General features: G+C 39.3%; 2 protein-coding genes and 1 long non-coding RNA gene across 10 annotated transcripts; 1 reads left to right on the top strand and 2 right to left on the bottom strand.

The window, feature by feature from the left end:
• Window positions 1-885: 885 nt before the first annotated feature.
• Window positions 886-7,353, bottom strand: LOC121051827. Of its 7 annotated transcripts, none has more exons than XM_040515260.1 (3): window positions 6,332-7,353; window positions 5,719-5,774; window positions 886-929 (listed from the first exon to the last, which is right to left on the bottom strand). In XM_040515260.1, the coding sequence occupies exon 1, from the start codon at window positions 7,313-7,315 to the stop codon at window positions 6,497-6,499; it is 819 nt and encodes a 272-aa protein (XP_040371194.1). In that variant the 5' UTR covers window positions 7,316-7,353; the 3' UTR covers window positions 886-929; window positions 5,719-5,774; window positions 6,332-6,496. The 7 variants fall into 7 exon arrangements, with proteins under 7 accessions (XP_040371194.1, XP_040371193.1, XP_040371191.1 ...); XM_040515259.1 differs by lacking the exon at window positions 886-929 and adding an exon at window positions 2,651-2,715; XM_040515257.1 differs by lacking the exon at window positions 886-929 and adding an exon at window positions 2,693-2,715 and having other exon boundaries at window positions 6,252-7,353.
• A 954-nt stretch (window positions 7,354-8,307) lies between these two features.
• Window positions 8,308-12,886, bottom strand: LOC112184779. 2 transcript variants are annotated; one of them, XR_002930090.2, is made up of 7 exons: window positions 12,185-12,886; window positions 11,515-11,634; window positions 11,260-11,304; window positions 11,093-11,167; window positions 10,925-11,010; window positions 10,668-10,763; window positions 8,308-8,382 (listed from the first exon to the last, which is right to left on the bottom strand). It is a non-coding gene; the product is annotated as an uncharacterized LOC112184779 (long non-coding RNA). The 2 variants fall into 2 exon arrangements; XR_002930091.2 differs by having other exon boundaries at window positions 10,925-10,995; window positions 12,185-12,885.
• Window positions 12,887-13,067: 181 nt separating this feature from the next.
• Window positions 13,068-17,364, top strand: LOC112184388. Its single transcript, XM_024322646.1, has 2 exons — window positions 13,068-13,131; window positions 16,697-17,364. Exons 1-2 carry the CDS (start codon window positions 13,068-13,070, stop codon window positions 17,362-17,364), a joined length of 732 nt encoding a protein of 243 aa, XP_024178414.1.
• Window positions 17,365-21,027: the final 3,663 nt, after the last annotated feature.

Here is a 21,027-nt window from a genome sequence, read left to right as displayed (position 1 = left end):
CTCTATGAAAATTACACTAATGTACATAAGACGTGGAATAGAAACTCCATCATAATTGATGATGTATTTGTGCATTTTGATGCACGTGAGTTTGTTGAGATCGATGATATCGAACCACGCTCCGTTGAAGCATGAATACCAACGTAGAGAAATTTGGCCTAAATGGAAAGATGCGATCCAGGTTAAGTAAGATTCTCTAACGAAGAGGAAGGCTTTTGAGCCAGTGATGCCAACACCTCCTTACATAAAACCTATTGAATAATGGGTCTTCGTTAGAAAGTGTGTTGAGAAAAAGAGATGGCAATCTCGCCTTATGGCGCAAGGCTTCTCACAAAAACACCCTGGTATTGACTACGAAGAGACATATTCTTTCGTAATGGATGTCATTGCACTCCACTACCCTGTCAGTTTGGTAGTTTCCAAATAACTGAACATGCAGCTTATAAATGTGGTCCTTACGTATCTCTATGGAGATCTAGATACAGAATATACATGAAAGTTCATAGTGAAACTTTAGTTACCCAAATCAAGTGGCTCTAGACCATGGAACGAGTTTGCAATAGAGTTGACACGCTCACTAAATGTGACTACTTGATTGGGAAGGGATATGCCCGCGTGTTTCCATAACAAGTTTCGGATTCTATTGCGGTTGTCATGTTGGACATGATCTTCATTAGAAGCCCTTAAAGAGTTAAGGGAAACCGCTGAACACTTGAAATCCGAGTTTGAGATTAAGGATTTTGGGGGAACACGATTATGCCTCAGTTTGAAACTTGAGGATCGTGTTGATAGATGCTTAGGCATTTTGACAAAGGTCAAACCTTCAAGCACCCTGATGTCGCTTTTGGGAAGCGCGCAATTTAACCCTGAAATATCGTTAGTAATATAAGTAAGTAGGGATCGTTCTATTCCGGGGATTGAGGGTACACCTGTCATTGTCAAACAATTAAACAATTAAAATTAAAACAAAGTATAATATTCACAAATATATTCACAACTATAAACATTATTTACCAAAAAAGGGGGGATTTTGTTTTTGGAGTTTCGAAAATAAAACTGAGTTAACAAAATAATTAAAATGCAAAAACATAAAAATACGAGTGGAATGAGAGAACAAAGATCAAAAACCGAAACATATGATTAAAATTGATTCAAACCCTAATATTGTTCATCTAAGTCATGAGAGAGGAGTTGATCATGTGAAACATTAAAAGCAAACAATTTCCCATATTTTACTTTTCAATGCTAATTAACCTAAGCGAAAGCACCTAGATCAATCCTATCAAACATGCATTCAAGCCCTAGAAAGCTAGTCAATCATAACATGTTCAATGCAATAAACATAGAGAAAGGCTATCAACTCAAGTGTACAACTTAGTATGGAAAAGTCCACCTAATTGCAATCCTCGTTAATTAAATTCGATCTTTGTCCAAAATCTTTACTACTTTGGTTCAAGTTTACACAAAACGAAAAGTCGATTTCATGTTCTTAAACCTAGCAACAATTATGCATAAACCCTATAAGTGTCGACCGAAATAAGATTAATACACAAAGGATATCTATAATGCAAATTTAATTAAACAAACCCACATAAGCAACTCTCGAAGAACAATAATATGAATCTGAAAATTCTCAATTAATCATACAAATTCCAGAAATTAATATTTGTTCAAACACATGTATCAACTAGTTCATAACCAACGAAATTCAAAGCAAAGGTTACAAAGGAGAATCGGATTACACCGTGGATGAAGATGAGATGGATGATAAACGTTGTGAGTTCTTGAATCTTGAAAGCAAGCTTCAAGGATGGATATGGATGGTGATGCTCACGGCTTCTCTTCTTCTTCCTTTGGCCTTGCTTGAACTCGTGGAGATGACTAGAGGATGGATGGGAAAATGGAAGGGAAATAGAGAGACAAAGAAGATGGAATAGATGAAGGAATTTGTGTTATGGATTCATAAATTGGTGATTGAGAGTGAGAGGAGAAGGTGTTTAAATAGGGAAGAAAAAGAAGAGTGAAATGATGAGATGAAGAAAAATAATGAAAGTGGAGTATGAGAGTGGTTTGTAAAATATGTAAAAGATGAGGTAATGATGAAAGCAAAGCATGAAGGTGAAGAAATGTGGAAGTGATGATGATATTTTAGGGTAGAAAAATTGTATCCAAGGAAAAAGAAATGTTTTCTTCATATGGGTGGGAAACATGAATATGTGGTGTTGAGCTGTTTTCAGGTCAGTTTCTTCCCCTTTATTCCTTCAATTATTTCTCCATCAAAACTTCAGAATGAGCCTTCGACTTCTTCATAAAAAATGTTCCACTATGAGTGTATATCATCCTCACAAATTTTCAGAGCTTTATTCCATGTGGTTGGGCCGGAAATGCTGCTGGACCTCTTACAGGTCCAGTTTTCCGGTTTTGCTTCTGTAGAAAATTGGGCTGATTGTTTGAAGGCCTTCCACTCATATTTTTCTCTGGCACTCTTCATAAGAAATGATCCTTTGGGTGTCTAGAATGGATCTTGAGAGTTTCAGCTCATTTCGAGTTCATTTGGTCAGGTGGCCGCTCCTTCTTCCTTGCTTGGCTCTGATTCTCCTAGCCGGAGTAAGAAAATATTCAAGGTTGACTTTTTAGTGCATTTTCATTCTTCTCCATCATTTCTAGGTAATTATGGACGTAACACTCATTTCTTCTTCATCTACTCCAATATACCTAAAAATAGAAATTAAGTTAAAAATCGATTCGTTAAGGAATAACTAAGCAAAATGTGAGGAATTAACATTTAAAATATCACATTAAAATGCGTCTATCACACCCTATAATCATTCGTAGTCTTGATCCTGAAAATGATCATCTCCGTCTGAAGGATGATCAGACGAAGATGTGCTAGAGGCAGAAGTGCGAATAAGCGCATTATTGTACTTAGCTCAATGCACAAGACTAGACATCTCGTTTTAACATAAACTTGTTAGCTAAAGGTATAGCTCTGCGCCAACGCGACACCATTGAATTGGTGTAAAAGATATCTTTCGGTACTTGAAATATACGATCGATATGGACTTATTCTATCCCTACAAAGAGATGATGGAATCAGACCCATCACACACCAGAAACGCCGCCAAACGCTGGCCTGCGTTTTCTATCTCTACCCCAAAATGACATAAGTGTTTTTGAAAGGTTTTGCTGATATTGGGCATCTGTTGACCCATACAAAGGTCTCCCCAGAATGGTGAAGTGTTCACCATGGGTAAAGACCGCGATATCTTGAAGGTCTACATAATAGACCTTAGTCGCTATATCTTCGAACATTGCAGAGATTATTGCTCTTCACGAAGTAGTTCGTGAATGTATATGGACTGGATCCATAGTTACGCATGTTCGAACAATTGTGGTTTAAAGTCTACCACAGATGAGCCTATAAGCATTTAAGATAATGTTGCTTATTTTGAAACAAATGAAGCAAGGCTGCATGGAAAGCGACAACATCAAGCATAAAATCAGCAATAACAGACTCTCCTCAAAAATCAATAAGAGGGGGAGATGTCTACATATATGGTCTCGAAACGTGAATAGTGTGTTGTGCTCTTTTTCCCTTTCGACCGAGATTATTTACTCGGCAAGGTTTTTAATGAGGCAACGAAAGAAGCACCACGTTTGGGAGACACAAAGGAGATGTTGAAATCAGGGGGAGTATCCAGAAGCATACCCACTTGACCATCGTGTACTCTTTTTGTCCTTCGTCCAGGGTTATTTTTGTCCCACTGGGTTTTTATTACCTGGCAAGGTTTTAACGAGGCACATGTTTAGCATGGTCGCCCCACTTATACTACATCCTGAAGATGTTTTGATTCAACATATATGCTTTTGCTCATCTTTTCCCTTCTACCACGGGTTTTTCCCACTGGGTTTTCCGGGCAAGGTTTTGTTGCAGCAACTCTATTTGCATCCCTCTCGTAGACATATTATCTACTTATGATGCTGATAAGAAGACTCCACTTATCTCCAAAGCTGTGATATTACTACTCCACACTCATGCGCGTTGTGCTCTTTTTCTCCTTCGACCAAGGTTGTTTTTCCCACATGGTTTTTATTACTTGACAAGGTTTTTAAAGAGGCAACTTAGAAGCGCAAGGCCTAGACAATACTATTGACATGAAATATCCAAGGGGGAGTGTTGTAGTATATATGAGTCATATTGTATGATTCATGTTGTATGAGTCATAGTATAAATGTCTATATCATGTAATAAGTACTTGAGTGTATAGATAGGTACTTGAGTGTATAAACATAGATACTTGAGTGTATGAAGACTTGTGTGACATGCTTTATACCAAGAGGCAACAAGCATGGCAGATTTCATCATTGAAGGCAAGTATGTGGAGCTGCAGCCCTCAATCAACCAAGAGAAGATTGTTACCAAATTGAGTTTCCCTTAGAGCTTTCACACTAGCTATGTATTCCTATAAATACACTCCTTTGTGAGAAGATTAATACACATGAATCTCCATTCTCTCTGCAACATTACTCTCTCCTCTCTCTCTGTTAATTTATGCTTGTCCTTAAACAATAAAAACCCTTGCTGAACAATTAGATCTTCGGAAATCAGGACTAAAGCTTTTCAACGGGAACTTGTAAGCCCTTTTCAACATGATAACTTGTTCATTTTGGAAAACATATAACTATCTGATAGAACTAAACAATCTAGTAAGCCAGAAAGCATATCGAACCAACCATATTAAAATTTTCCCCCATACTTGCCATACTTAAACTAACAATTCAAAATTTTCTAGATGACAATGTTTGGGTCCTTTGATAGCAGGACTGCAACTATAAAGTGGGTGAGTAGAAACAGAACGTCTGTACAAAAAAAAAATGACAGTTCCAGCAACAGAGTGTGTGCTTGAACCCAGCGCCCAACCACGTTGTTCCCTCACCAACAGGACACTATTAACCATGTCTCTCCTTTGTTCTCCATCCCTTTCGGAAAATGTAAACATGATCATGTTGCTAAAAAGTCAACAAAAAAGGTTGCAATTTGCAATCAAATGAACTGTGGGTTTGCTACAGCTTCAATATATAGACAAAAAGAAAACAAACAGAGAAAGTTTTAGCATTTCAAATACCCACTAAGAACACCCCAGCAATCTTCCTACACTCCTTGGGTACATCAAAGTCAATGTTGCTAGAATGTTTGGTGCGGGATTAAGTCCGAGCATACTAGTGACGGCATCCAGTGAACCGCCAGAACTGAACCTCCTCTAGGAGGAGTTGAGTGGATAGAGGTGAGAAGATGGGTTTCCACCGTCTCATTACTGACTTAGTTGGAGGTTGAGTAAAGCAGCGCGAACTTAAAATCTATTAATTGCTCGAGATTCAAAACAGGTCAATTTACAGTCCCATGTCATATATAAGTGCAGGATGTAAGTTCTTGCTGCCACAGGACCAAGCATCATCCTATTAAATATCAAATTTTTTCTTTGAAAAAGGTACCTTACCTTTGCTAGCTCCATTCTGAGTCTGCGTGGATTTTTAAAGGAGCAAAGATGAAAAGGAGAAATAGACTACTAATCCACTACTCAACCAATGCCTAAACCAGGTGCAGCTATTCCCTTTTTGCTGCTTTGGCCTCAAAGACGCAAATAGGGATTTAAAATGAAGTTCAACACCAACTCTGATACACAAGAACTACAAATACTTACTTAATTACAAAATTACCTGGTCTATCCTAGTATAGTGCATGCAGACTGCAGCATACTTAAAGAGGAAAGAACCTGTAACAAACAGTCAAGAAAGACGATTGAAGTCTACATCTCATAGAAAAAAAATATATGGCCAAATAAAATCTAATGGTTCCAATACATAAATCAGAATGAAATATACTATATTAACCTTTGCAAGTCTGGTCATCAACCCTAATGAATTTTCACTTCTACCAAAATACTATCAATCATTGTGCACAGCTGAAGCTCATACTGACAATCTTAATAAGAACCCACCCAGTTTTTCCATAAACAAAAATGTCTATTAGGTTGCATTTCACTCTCATCATCTTCAAGAAACCAATCATTACAAAAAGGAAAATATTGTTTCAAAATTCGTATAAAAGCATATGTGCAAATGTAAAAAATGAAGCAGTACAAACTAATAGACTGGGTGCCATGGTAAAAACAAGGCTTTGGGCACAGCAAGAATTGAGAATTAAAAATTAGAAATGCATGTAGCCCCCATTAGCCATATAGTTAGTTTACCTTCAAATTAATCTTCAGAACCAAGGCATAATAAGTGAAAACCTTCACATAAGAATGGTTACAAGTCAAACAAAGCTTACTTAGTTATGCCCCCAAACATTTAAAGTTGACACATCTTCGCAAATGCTTTTGTCCATGACAGTGCCAAGTTTGGTATTTCCAGATGCAGGTTCAGCATATATAGAAGAGATGATCTCCATTGCATAAAGTAACATATTGTCAGGACCCACCCCGGAATTACCCTCCTAACTCCAAAATGGACCTGCGGGGCCCACTTTTCGGAAAAATTCGTCAGAATCTCCCCTAAAAGTGGACAACCCTAAACCTGCTGAAGATCCTGTCCTAGAGGTAGAAGCAGCCTTCTTGGATGGACCCTGACTGGGGCCACCCACATCTCGAGGTCGGACACCAGACATATACATAGTCTCAAGTCGCAGAGCAGCATTAACTACCTCAGCATAATCACTAAATGGCACTCCTGTCAACTGCTCACAATACTTACCCCCCAATCCATCAACAAACCTATAGATCCGCTCCCTCTCAGTGGCAACCAGATCAGGCACAAACTGGGCTAGCTGGGTGAACCGCTGCTCAAACTCTGTCACGGTCATGTCCCCTTTCTGTAGATGCAAGAACTCATACTTCATCCTGTCACGGATAGCTGTACCATAATATCTCTCAGTAAAATGTTCTTTGAACTGTTCCCAAGTGATTGGGCCATCATTCTCTAAATCCCTGCTAGTAAAAGCCCACCAATCAAAAGCCACACCATCAAGAAAATCCACTGCTAAACCCACTTTTCGATCCTCTGGGCAATGGATTTGAGTGAAGACCTTCTCCATTTTGTTCAACCAATTCTGGGCATCCATAGCATCAGGAGCATGGGAGAAGCTATAAGCTCCATGCCTCTTCGCTCGCTCCATGGTAAAGTCGGTTCTGGAGCCCGGAAGCGCTGCAGTCAACTGCTGCACAATACGTCCCAAAGCTTCCGCTATTCCTCCAGGAGTATTCTCATCTCCTGGAATGGGAGGGGTCTCCCCACGAGTCCGGCGTCTAGGAGGCATAGCACCTGAGATTGAGAAAGAATTAGATGACTCATAACAAGGGTACTAAGACAACTACCTTATACACTTGAAGAACATACTAGCATCGAAGAGCACACGATTGGGATCCGCCGCGGTCTGGCCATCACTCAGAAGATACTAGATGTCCTCAAATGTATAAAGTAGTATAAATGACAGGAAACGGAAAACCTAATGCAGCAGTTGACTCCTGGAGGAATAGCGGAAGCTTTGGGACGTATTGTGCAGCAGTTGACTGCAGCGCTTCCGGGCTCCAGAACCGACTTTACCATGGAGCGAGCGAAGAGGCATGGAGCTTATAGCTTCTCCCATGCTCCTGATGCTATGGATGCCCAGAATTGGTTGAACAAAATGGAGAGGGTCTTCACTCAAATCCATTGCCCAGAGGATCGAAAAGTGGGTTTAGCAGTGGATTTTCTTGATGGTGTGGCTTTTGATTGGTGGGCTTTTACTAGCAGGGATTTAGAGAATGATGGCCCAATCACTTGGGAACAGTTCAAAGAACATTTTACTGAGAGATATTATGGTACAGCTATCCGTGACAGGATGAAGTATGAGTTCTTGCATCTACAGAAAGGGGACATGACCGTGACAGAGTTTGAGCAGCGGTTCACCCAGCTAGCCCAGTTTGTGCCTGATCTGGTTGCCACTGAGAGGGAGCGGATCTATAGGTTTGTTGATGGATTGGGGGGTAAGTATTGTGAGCAGTTGACAGGAGTGCCATTTAGTGATTATGCTGAGGTAGTTAATGCTGCTCTGCGACTTGAGACTATGTATATGTCTGGTGTCCGACCTCGAGATGTGGGTGGCCCCAGTCAGGGTCCATCCAAGAAGGCTGCTTCTACCTCTGGGACAGGATCTTCAGCAGGTTTAGGGTTGTCCACTTTTAGGGGAGATTCTGATGAATTTTTCCGAAAAGTGGGCCCCGCAGGTCCATCTTGGAGTTAGGAGGGTAATTCCGGGGTGGGTCCTGACACATATACTCAGGGAAGAACTTTAGGGCTCATCTCAAAATTTCTGTAAATTTTGCTATAGCATAGTGATATCATCTGCACAAACAGTAGCTCTTCAGTAGGTATTTCACTGATGCCAAAGCAAAACCGATGATAGGCAAGTATAAGACAAATATAAAGTTCACATATTTGGTATAGATATCATTCTACTTTATGCTTTCAGGGACAACATTTTGAGTGCAATATGAAAGCTAATGTTCAGATCAATCTAACAGAATTCTAAAGGAGTCATTCAAAATCACACCATTTGCTATCATTTTTTTTTTTTTTGCAGGCAATTCTTCCTCTGCGTATTACTTCCATTTGATTATTTAAAAATGTAAAAAGTAAAGAGAGCAGAAGAGAGAGCACAAAGCTTCAACGACACTCAATTTTTACTAATTCCAATCTGATTTGCCTTAGAGATAGTGGACAGCATTATGGATACAGTTCAGATACATTTTCCTTTGACAGACCTATAAGACTCAATGAATAACAAGAGACCTGTAGAGAATTTAACGACATTGTACTAACCCCAAGAGTCAAGAGTCAAGACTCTTAATAGACTTAACACTTAAATGACTCCTGATTTATTAATTAGTAACTTTTAGTGACAGGAACTCTTACACCACCATGACGGCTTATCTTTGGACCAAGAAAACCTTAGTTTTAGAGTTGAGCCAATGGCTTAGTGTTGGCCTTAGTTTTAGGGTACTTCGTTTCCAACCAAGCTATAGCTACTACACTTCAGTGTAAACCAATCCTTCAATATAATAGGTCACCACCAGCAGATGCAATACAAGTTTCTTTATCTGCGAAAGCTAGCAATCAATTTGGCATTGTGCTGAATAATAGCCAAAAAGCCTTCTCTAGCTTTGGAGTTAGTAAAAACATTCTAGTCTTTTGTGTACTCTTAGGAGTAGACGAACTCACCAAAATGGTTGGTAGATGATGCGAAACCACGATAAGAAAAGTGATCTGACTCTACTGGATTAAAAGTGAATCCACCATAAGACTTACCAATTGACTTTCCTTTCCTTGAAATCACAATGGAAGATCTTTTTTTATAACCTTTTCTCCATTTAGTAATTGCAGCCAAACCCAAAGAAATATAGATATCCTACATACTATGATGATGCCTTCCTTCCATGTAAACTCTTTTTATTCCGTAGCCAAGCTAAACAACTGACTATTATATTCTTCAGAAGATCGTCTTCATTGCACCAATTTAATGAAATGCAAGTAAACTTCTAATTCTGTTCCAAAGTTCTAGTGACTGCAAAATTAGGTTGTTGGTATTTTTTCCACAAGACTCTAGCTGTCCCCTTAATATAGCTTCTGCAAAAACAAGATCTTTCGCTCATCTATGAATTGTGCTACCTAAATAAATCTCCCAGCTATATGACCAATCAAGGATCACTTCAGGATAGCTAGCCAGCAACTTCCAATTTTACACCCCTTTCTGGACCAGGCTGCCTTGATTCTTCTTTTAGCCTAGACGATGAAGATGAACCAACACATATTGCTATTCAAGTTATTTCACTCTCCTTAAGCATGGTAGAAACAGATTTCTATTATCTTCACTATCATGAGAGCAACTCTTGATCTCGATTGTAATTGAAAGAAGAATGCAGTCCTGTGTTACAAACTTGATGCAGGACGAAACAAGTGAGTTTTGGCTATGATAATAGTGTGCTTAGGATGGAAATCTTAGGAAATAGAATAGTTTCAGAAGACAGAAAAGGTTTAAAGCTGCAGTAATTTCAGAGAACTTGGAGGAGTTGAGAGGAGAGAAAGGATGGGGTAGGGGCTTACAAGATAAGACACTATGTATTGGCTTCAAATACCTTATGTGGACTTATTAAGAGAGTCATCAAATAAGAAGAATCTTGGACACCTTACAGACTACTTGCCCTAAGAACAGAACAAACCCAAGAAAAATAAAAATAAAATCTTTGTAAACTCAACATTTAACTCTAAGAAATTCTAAGAATGACCCAATCGATTTCATTAGTAGCTTTTACACTCTTAAACCACCATGAGAACTTGTCTTTGGACCAAAAAGAACTTAGTTTTAGAGTTGGGCAAATAAGCATAATCTTGGGATTTCAAAAAGGTAGGCTGCTCTATCATGCTGTTGCTGTCGTTACATTTAAACGGGTATGGCTTCATTGTGTTACACAGACTATTACATGCTACTTAGCCCTCAGCTGAGTATATCAGTATATCTTTATTATTTTCGACATTTTTGTACGAATCAAACAAAAATCTCTAGCAGCGATGAATGCTATATCTATATGTATGTGTATATGTGTGTGTGTTCCAAATTAGAGACAATTTACCCTGTTTCCTTCAAGGAGAATTCCTTCACCCTCCTAGCTAACTCTATTTCAGTAGCTCCAGCTCCAGGAAGAATACGGGCTATCATTCCACATTGCCTGATAATGAAATGCAATGAACATGAAATACTAGTCTCATTGCTTTTGGACACCTGATTAAATTACTTAAAAGTTCCACAGAACCATATGCTTATAACAATTACAGAGGTAAAACAAAACCAGCCCTAGAATTTACAAAATTCTAGGTCCACATAAGTTACCTGGTAAGTGTTCACTCCATTATCAATCTCCCTTTCAAGGTCATCTAATATACTATCAATAGTCCTCAGACCTGCATAATAAAGCACTTGAAAAATAACAGAAAATAAGGAAAAACAAAAAGGCAACAAAAGCAAATATATCGGCAAATACTTGAGAAATAAGCATACCCCAAAACCAGCAATTTCCTAAACCAAGATAGTCAACATATCCCTGATCATTGTGTCAGGCTGGCTAAGCTTCAACTGTTGCAAAAATAGAAAATACGTCAATAAGCAGCCAATGGGCGCTCACATATTACAAAAATTCTAGCAAAAAATTGCCATATTAACGGCACCTGTTGTACAGCAAAATCTCTGTTCAAGTTATCATCACCAAGAGCCTGGAACAAAATCAAAACACTAAAATTCTCAAGACTCTTAAGTGATGAAAATAAATTTAAAAAGTATTTACATATGAACTATCTTTCTAAAGTCATCAGGCTCAAAATACAATAAAAGTACAACATAGTGCATATATACATATATGCATGACCATAGGGTTGAACAAATAGAGCAAAACATTAGAAATTGATACTAGCTGTGATGCTTACAGATATGTAGTGCCCATCTCTCCAACTGCTGTTCCACTGACAATTACTTTGCCACCTGATATGCAACTGCTTTGATGAGCTCCTCAATATCAGCCTCTTCATTTTTTTTTGCATAATTTTCTGTTATAAGATGCCAAAAGAACATGGATTAAAGCCATTTTGCAATGACAGATCAACGACATACAACCTCGCTTTGCAAATTAATTACAGAACCATATAGGCAAAAGGCTAACGGGTTGTTCTAATATAAGATAGCTATTATCAGACATTAAAAAAACAAGTACTGGCAAAGCCCAAATTACACAAGTCAACCACAATGGGAGCACATTTGAGTTAAACAACACCACAAGACAAAGTCAGTCACCGACTATGTGTGTTCGTGTGTGCTTCTATTAACAACAACATTAAAAACAAAAACATTAGCTGATCCTTGTTAACTTAATCCATTGACAAACAGACATGAATTCCAGCCTCTAACCTATCAACAGGCACACCAATTCCGTATATATTATCACCTCACACTATCTAATTCTAACGAACGGAAATTCGATTAGTACAGCTGGCATTTGCAATCACAACCCGCTATAAAGATAGCCTAAACAAAGGCATGGTAATCGTGATCAGTTTGGTATTCTATTCAGCAAGGAAGTTGCAATAGTAAAAACAATACCTAGCTATGAGTCGCTTGCAGGCTTCGATCCTCCGTCAGGCTTCAGCGTTCAAACTCAATTCTTCTCTTTCAACGTACGTACTGAGTTTCACTTTCTTCCCCCATTAACACCGCAAGAAATCATGGAAAGGGAGCCCTGAGTTACAGTGTGGGGAAAGTCCAAGAAGGCAGCCCTGAGTTACATCATGGAAAGGGTGAACAGGAAACTTGATGGATGGAAACAGAGCACTTTGTCTCTTGCCGGTAGGGAGGTCCTTCTAAAATCTGTGGCTCAAGCAGTTCCAGCGTATCCAATGAGCTGCTTTCTCCTACCAAAGAACTTTTGTAATGAAGTCAATTCTGCTCTGAGTAATTTTTGGTGGGGAAAAACTCAAAACGGGAACAAACTTCATTGGAAGAGTTGGGATTTCTTGGGGACTCCTAAATCTGAAGGAGGAATGGGATTCAGAGATTTGCACCAGTTTAATCTGGCCCCCTTGCAAAACAGTGCTGGCGCCTAATTCAAGAACCCCATTCAACCTGGGCACAGGTATTAAAAGCAAGATATTTTCCTAATTGCAGCTTCTTTGAAGCAATCAAAGGCTATAGGGCTTCCTGGTGTTGGTCTAGTCTATTGGAAGCTAGAGACATTATTCTAAAGGGGAGTCGTTGGCAAGTCATCTCTGGCTCAAGTATTAGAATCTGGGAAGATCAGTGGGTGCCCCCCCCCCCCCCACATGTTGGTTTGATTAGGCCTATGGGCAGGCCCCCAACGTCCCTACTCATGTGCATTCTCTTATTAATTGGGAGACCAATTGCTGGTCACTTGACAGCATCTCCCACCTTTTGCATCCCCATGTGGTGAATAATATTCTATCAATCCCCATTGGACTTGATGGTGATCATGACAGATTGGTATGGCCTTGGAACAGAAATGGGTGCTATTCAGTCAAATCTGGCTACCACTGGTTGCATAAAAAAAATTATGTACCAACTTTTCCTACTTGTAGCACGTCCCACAGGTTTGACCCTAAGGTTTGGAAATGCCTCTGGACTGTCGGCCTCATCATATGGCCCTTGGGCCCTACTTGTAGCACGTTCCTTCCATTAGAGCGGGTCAGTCCGACTCTTTTTTATTTAGGGTAGGGTATGGGTCACACAAATAAAGCCCGGCTCTACCATACGGCCCGGCCCGATTGAGCCTGTAAGGGCTAGGCCCGGCCCGGCCCTAAAATTTATATTTTATTTTTGTTATTTTCTATTACATGTGTTATATGTATAAAACTATGGAAGTGTAGAAAATTATTTCAATTTGCCATATTAGGAAATGAGTCTTTTAAATTGAGCCATATTTTGAGAAGAAAAAAATAATTTTTTTTAAAGAATTAACCGTTAATTAGGCAAAAACGCCGCCATTTTAATATAATCTTATGGGTATTTTAATATTTACCAATAATTATTGTTAACTAATTAACTGTAATAATTACAAAGCTATTATTTCAAATTGGACAATATATTCATGTAATACCAATTTTGAAATAAATCAAGTAATCAACATAACTAAAAATAATCAATTGGTTGAGTTGAAACCATTTTACCAATGTAATGTTAACTTCTTAATGAGCAAAATTGGGGACGAAATGGAATTTTTTTAAATGCACCGCTGGATGTTATTTGCATATGAATATATGTTAGTGGTAGAAATTTCAACAATTTCCGCCTTCGTTTGGACCTCGATCTACCCGGTCAACTCAATACCCTAAATAGAACATAAAACAAATATTCTCTTAACCGGTCCTTGGCAATTCACTTTTTTCTATCTTTCAGCTCCCACACTCTCATGGATAGGGGGTCTACTTATGGATGTCAAAATTCCGCAACGTTTGTCCGCGCATGATGCCGCTCCCCTTAGGGAAGTTTACTTGTGCAAAGCGTTGACCGCTCCGTTAGGTGCCTTATTCATGGCGGATCAGCCTAATTTCTTTACACAATACCTATCACTATTGTATAAACATATAAGAATTTTCCGATTGATCGATTTTTATTTTAAAATTTTTGGATCGCACATAATCCTTATATGTCTTGTAATGTAGTATAACTAGTTTATTAGGCTTGTTACCCTCCATGAGCAAAATAGGGGACGAAATAGAATTTTTTAAAATGAACCGCTGGATGTTGTTTGCATATGAATATATGTTAGTGGTAGAAATTTCAACAATTTCCGCATTCGGTTGGACCTCGATCTACCCGGTCAACTCAATACCCTAAATAGAACATAAAATAAATATTCTCTTAACCGGTCCTTGGAAATTCACTTTTTTCGATCTTTCAGCTCCCACACTCTCATGGATAGGGGGTCTATTTATGGATGTCAAAATTCCGCAACGTTTGTCCGCGCATGGTGCCGCTTCCCTTAGGGAAGTTTGCTTGTGCAAAGCGTTGACCGCTCCGTTAGGTGCCTTATTCACGGCAGATCAGCCTAATTTCTTTACACAATACCTATCACTATTGTATAAACATATAAGAATTTTCCGATTGATCGATTTTCATTTCAAAATTTTTGGATCGCACATAATCCTTATATGTCTTGTAATGTAGTATAACTAATTTATTAGGCTTGTTACCCTCCATGAGCAAAATAGGGGACGAAATAGAATTTTTTAAAATGAACCGCTGGATGTTGTTTGCATATGAATATATGTTAGTGGTAGAAATTTCAACAATTTCCGCATTCGGTTGGACCTCGATCTACCCGGTCAACTCAATACCCTAAATAGAACATAAAATAAATATGCTCTTAACCGGTCCTTGGCAATTCACTTTTTTCGATCTTTCAGCTCCCACACTCTCATGGATAGGGGGTCTACTTATGGATGTCAAAATTCCGCAACGTTTGTCCGCGCATGGTGCCGCTCCCCTTAGGGAAGTTTGCTTGTGCAAAGCGTTGACCGCTCCGTTAGGTGCCTTATTCACGGCAGATCAGCCTAATTTCTTTACACAATACCTATCACTATTGTATAAACATATAAGAATTTTCCGATTGATCGATTTTCATTTCAAAATTTTTGGATCGCACATAATCCTTATGTGTCTTGTAATGTAGTATAACTAGTTTATTAGGCTTGTTACCCTCCATGAGCAAAATAGGGGACGAAATGGAATTTTTTAAAATGAACCGTTGGATGTTGTTTGCATATGAATATATGTTAGTGGTAGAAATTTCAACAATTTCCGCATTCGTTTGGACCTCGATCTACCCGGTCAACTCAATACCCTAAATAGAACATAAAAAAAATATGCTCTTAACCGGTCCTTGGCAATTCACTTTTTTCGATCTTTTAGCTCCCACACTCTCATGGCTAGGGGGTCTACTTATGGATGTCAAAATTCCGCAACGTTTGTCCGCGCATGGTGCCGCTCCCCTTAGGGAAGTTTGCTTGTGCAAAGCGTTGACCGCTACATTGGGCTCCTTATTCATGGTAGATTGGCCTAATTTTTTTACACAATACCGATCAATGTTGTATAAACATATGAGAATTTTCAGATTGGTCGATTTCCATTTCAGAATTTTTGGATCACATATAATCCTTATATGCCTATTAATGTAGTATAACTCGTTTTTTTTATTTTTTTATTTTTTCTATTTTTTACTTATGTTTCTCTTTTTCTATAGTATGCAATTTATTTATTTCTTTGTAATTGATTTCATAAGTTTTGTTTTCTTTAATTTCTATTTTCTTTGTTACACAACAATTAATATTGAGAGATTTATATAGATAGTTAATTGAATATAACCACCTTAACTAATATTAATAAATGTTATAAGTTACAAGTGTGTGTGTGTATTAAATATGTTCAATAAAAAACAATGAGTCTTTTATTACCAATATATACCATTAAGCCATATTTTGAGAAGAAAAAAATAATGTTTTTTTTTGTTAAACAAAATAAGGCCCTTTTTTGGCCCATTTCGGCCATATTTGGCCCTATTTGAGGGCCGGCCCGACCATGCCCTTTCGGCCCTAACGGATCGGGCTTTTCGGGCGGGTAAGGGTTAGCATATTTAAGCCCTGGCCCGACCCTACTCGGCCCTAAATTTTGTTGACTTTGACTAGGCCCGGCCCGACCCTACCCTAAGCCCTAAAATTTAGGGTAGGGCCGGCCCTAGCTCGGCCCATGATGACCCCTACTCTGGAGAATTAAAACCCTTCCTAAGGTAAAGCTTTTCCTATGGAGGGCCCTAATTGAAGCTGCCCCATCTATGCTCAACCTTTATAAAAGAAGACTCTCTACTTCCCCTGTTTGCCCCATCTGCGGTACTGCAGAGGAAACTTTTGAGCATCTTTTATTTCTTTGTCCTTGGGTGGAGGGGGTCTGGTTTGGTTCTTCTCTCGGCTTACGAATTGATAAACAGAACATCTCTACTTTGGATGTGTGGTTACTAAAGTTAGCAAGTTCCCAACATTGCAACAGCGGTAGAGATAGAGCTCTTACCTTGATGAGCTTTCTTTGTTGGGCGATTTGGAAAGCCAGGTGCCTCTGTGTACCAACACAAGTCTGTCTCCCCCCATCTGACCATTGCTTCGGCCACCACCTTGGCCTTGGAGTTCCAATCAACCATCTCGATCCTTCGGACTGACATTGAAGTGACACCACCTGACCATGATCATCAGCAGACGGCCCAGTCTCGACTTCTCTGGAAGACTCCCCCGCCAAATTACCACAAAGTTAACTGTGATGCGTCATGGAAGGCTCCGCACAAGGCCGGGATTGGCATTATTATCAGGAACTCCAATGGAGAGCTTCATTGCGGTGCTGCTTCTCCAGCTCACTGCGGATCAATAGCGGAAGCGGAAGCTTTCGCAATCCTTCAAGGGGTCTCTTTAGCAGTCACAACGAATCTGAGGAAGGTAATTATTGAATCAGATGCGAAAGAAGTGATCAGTGACTTGCGTGAAGTGGGTAGAAGGAAAAATTGGAGAACTTACCCGATTCTAGAACAAATTCGAAAGAAGGCTTCGAGTTTGGAGGATTGTAAATGGGAATGGATTCCCCGTGAAGCGAATAGGGTTGCTCACAATGCAGCTTCGCTTGCCAATGGGTCGGTGGGTCCTTTGAGATGGGCTACCCAGCCACCACCTTCCCTAACACTGGTTCTAAGGAATGATGGTCTCCCCTGTCCTCCCATGGCGGAGGGATGATCGGAACTGCTTTGTCGGTTCACGATTTCTTTTGTTGGTCTTTTCTCCTCTTCCTACTTCCTGGGATGGATCTAGTGGGAGTTTAGCCTGTTTGTTTTCGCAATGTACTTTTCTTGGCATGTTTAGCTTTGCTGGGCCTTTGGGCTTGTCCCTTAATGAAGTTATTTTTCATTAACCAAAAAAAAAAACACCGCAAGAAATCAAAGTTTCTCTGAAGTTTAATTTTTCCGATAAAACACTAATAGCAAGTTTCCTCTCGCCCCTTCAAAGCACAAGTCAATTTTTTTTTTTCGCAGTTACAAAATAAAATAAAATAAAGTAAAAAGTAAAACTGAAAATTATAGTTTATACTGTATTTTGTTAGAGATGTTGTAATTTATTATTATTATTATTATCTATACAATAATTGAGATAAGAGATTTTGTAAGTAAAAATTAGTCTGCATTATACAGAGCGCATGTGTACGAAATTTTTTTTTTTTTTAAGGTGGGTAGATATTGGAGAATAAATAAATTTTTTTTATGGTAATAGGTCAGCCCTTTCATTATAATTCAGCAAGCAGTATAAAAACGAAACACCCCTTTGGGGTCGACAGAAAAAATCGTTTCTTAGAACCTCATGAAACCCTATTCTAAAAGAATAAACTCCCAAAAAATCCCTAGTACACCCACCTTTTGGTAAATTCACGCACCTTTATTCTAACAAAAACCTAGAAAACTCGAAGCTTACATAAAAAAGTTTCAACTAAGGCCCTGATTTTTGCGACCAAAACAGAAATTAAACAATACTATAGGCCATAGAGACCCAAGTCATCCAGCCCCTTAGCAATAGAGCCCAGCCCAAAATCCAAAAGTAAGCCCAGATGGCCCAAAAGCTGAGATCTGCTCCCCCTCTACAAAATTCCAGGCCACCACCGCCACCAGTCCATGCCGCTATCATTCGGCTACTCAGGCCACCGACAAGGAAGCCACCACAATCATCCTTGTCTGCCATCACCACCGTGCAAGACGCTGCTGTATCACCCTGATCAAAACGCTCACAGATCTGTTCCCGATGCAGGCCGCCACGACCAACACTACCCTTGTTGCCAAGGTCGCCATCACCCGCCGAACAAACCAGGTCACCAGCGCCCTTTCCAGTACCCCGAACCATTGACAACACCATAGGTCGTCGCTCCAATCTCGATCTCACCAGAGAACGAACGCCAGAAGCAACCCAAGCTCTATAGTCTTCGTCGATGTCAAGAGTAAAACCGACCTCGAAGCCATCATCCATCCCAATCAATGTCAGATTTCTTCGCTGCCCAGTAGCAATATCGATCACAGAGAAAGGGAAGAAGAAAATCCCCACCCCCGTAGTCAGAGATTCACCGTCGCCGGCCATTTTGTCGAAAGCGGCAGCTTTCGAGTAAACCCTAGACAGAGTTTTCTATGATTCTATACTTAAATTATGGAGAAGAAATAGATTGGTATTGTAGAGAGTTTTTAGTGGGAGAGAAAAGTGGGGGTTGTGGAATCATTTCTTTTTAATTTTCTTAATAAAAATCTATTTTATAATTGTCATATTTATCCTTGTAATTTAATTTATTCTCAAAATTTTTAATCTATCAGGGTTAAACCTGTCAATCATAACTACTGACTCCATCTCTCTCCTCTCTCTTTCAGTCTTTGTTGGAAAACTGGAAAATTCTTTCTCCTCTTCTCCTCATCGTCTTCCCATTTCTCTTATCGCACAATGTTCTCTCTCACTTAGCTTCTATGATTTTTGTTCCCTGATTTGTGAATTACATCATTTTCCTCTAATTGTTATTCTCTTTTAATCTTGATTTGTCTCATGATTAAACAACCAAACAACTTTTCTCTAGTTTGCCTCCAAAATCTCGATTTGCCTCTCAATGAAATGGATTTTCTCTTGGTTTTGACTATGAATGAAAATCAAAGATAAAAAACCAACAACCCAGAAAATAAAAGAAATTTTTTTGAAAATTGAAGTCTCAGATGTGGGTATGAATCTGGAATTGAATATGCATTTTGGTTTTGAAGAATAGAGACTGGTATGGTTTCATTTCCTAACTTCAAACTAACATTGGGTAATTTGATAAGAAAGTGAAAATAGTTCTTAGATGCGGCTATGCGTCAGTTTCCAGCCTTTTTCCATAAGGCATAATCAGATTTCGGCGACGGAAACTGAACTTCCCAGGGACCCAGTTGGGGAAAGAAAAACGAAAAACAGGAGGGAAAAAAAAAAGAACAAAACCCAGTATATTGTTACAACTCCATTATGTATATTTACCATGTATTGGCTTGCGCATAAGTTGGGTTTGTTGGGGTGGGCATGTATATATAGGGTTTTCGATTTACCCACTACTTCAAACTAACATTGTGTAATCTGACAACTTCTAGGCATGTATGTATGGTTTCATTTATGGGCAAAAATGCTTGCTTTTGCTCACTCCAGGACTCGCCCAAGAGAAAAGAGACTAGGCAGGGGTATTATCGGAAGAGGAAAAAACATCAGAAAACTAAAATTATTAAAATATTAGAAGGGAGTGTAGTTTGTAAAAACTAGGGTGCAAATTTCACTCCCCTTAAAAAAAATGTACCAAAATAATCCTAATTTTTTTTTTAATCAATGAAAGAGATTTATTAATAGAACTCAACTGAGTTGATTACAATCATGTAGAAGCACATCTCGAAAACCACGGCAAGTGGTTTAGTGGATGCAGTCGGCCCCCACCACGGGTAACTTAGGATATGGAACCAACCACGTCCTGGGTTCAAACGCTGGGGGGGACATTGTAATTGCTGAATTATCAAACGTGGCCAGGCACCATGCTGCGATGCATGGTTGGAGCCTTTCACAGGCGCCGAGGGGGATTAGTCTTTGGGCCTAGGAAGCCTTTGGGACACCCTCTTTGGGGGTCGCTCCGATCGTAAGGACGGCTGACTCAAAAAAAAAAAAAACCAAAAAAAAAGAAGCACATCTCGAATATCTTCGGGTGCTTGTTCAAACCAAACAAAACCTTGCTCTGCCTGAAAACTTAAAGCAGCTAGGCGGTCAGCCACCGCATTACAAGATCTAGGAGTGACCTTGCGGGGCCCACCTTAGAAGAAATTCTACCAAAAATTTGGCGGAACTTCCCCTAAAATGGGCTACCCAAACTTGTAGAAAACATTTACACTTCTCAATCAATTCATCCTTATGCTCCTGGAGCCACCCTGCTCCCTAAATCAACATCAGTCTCCAATTCACAAAACACACATCTCAACTCGAATAGCATAAATCCCATAGGTAATCAGAGCAATTCTAACAGAAAGGTATAAGAGGAAAACCTAATTCAAAGGCAGATGCGGAAGCCATGCTGTTGACTATGCCTCAACTCCGTGTACGCCCGACCTCAACCAATTTGCCTGCAACTAGGCATTTGAAACCGAAGGGCCCAGGGGAAAGTACATAAAATACGTTAGCGTGAGTGGACAAAAATAAACAATTTTTAAACCAAATGGATTTTATACTTTCCCACATTTATTTCCTTAAAAACTCTCGATTTAGAAAACAAATCACGAGAAGCTCCGCTCAAGAAAAACCGACTAGCCCTGCTAGTCACAAACAACTGAGAGGAAAGATCGAAACTCCGATATTCAACAGGATAAGACCAGCCCC

Source organism: Rosa chinensis, chromosome 2 (genome assembly GCF_002994745.2).
Source record: "Rosa chinensis cultivar Old Blush chromosome 2, RchiOBHm-V2, whole genome shotgun sequence".
Classification (NCBI taxonomy): domain Eukaryota; kingdom Viridiplantae; phylum Streptophyta; class Magnoliopsida; order Rosales; family Rosaceae; genus Rosa; species Rosa chinensis.
The sequence above is the reverse complement of the archived record's forward strand: the minus strand, read 5'-3'. Positions and strand labels throughout refer to the sequence as shown.

Coding starts and splice junctions, on each gene's coding strand:
- LOC121051827 (XM_040515260.1), bottom strand. CDS start 7,315: ATGCCTCCTAGACGCCGGACTCGTGGGGAGACCCCTCCCATTCCAGGA.
- LOC112184388 (XM_024322646.1), top strand. CDS start 13,068: ATGACAGATTGGTATGGCCTTGGAACAGAAATGGGTGCTATTCAGTCA. Junction 13,132..16,696: donor GTCAAATCTGGCTACCACTG/GTTGCATAAAAA, acceptor TTGGAAAGCCAG/GTGCCTCTGTGTACCAACAC.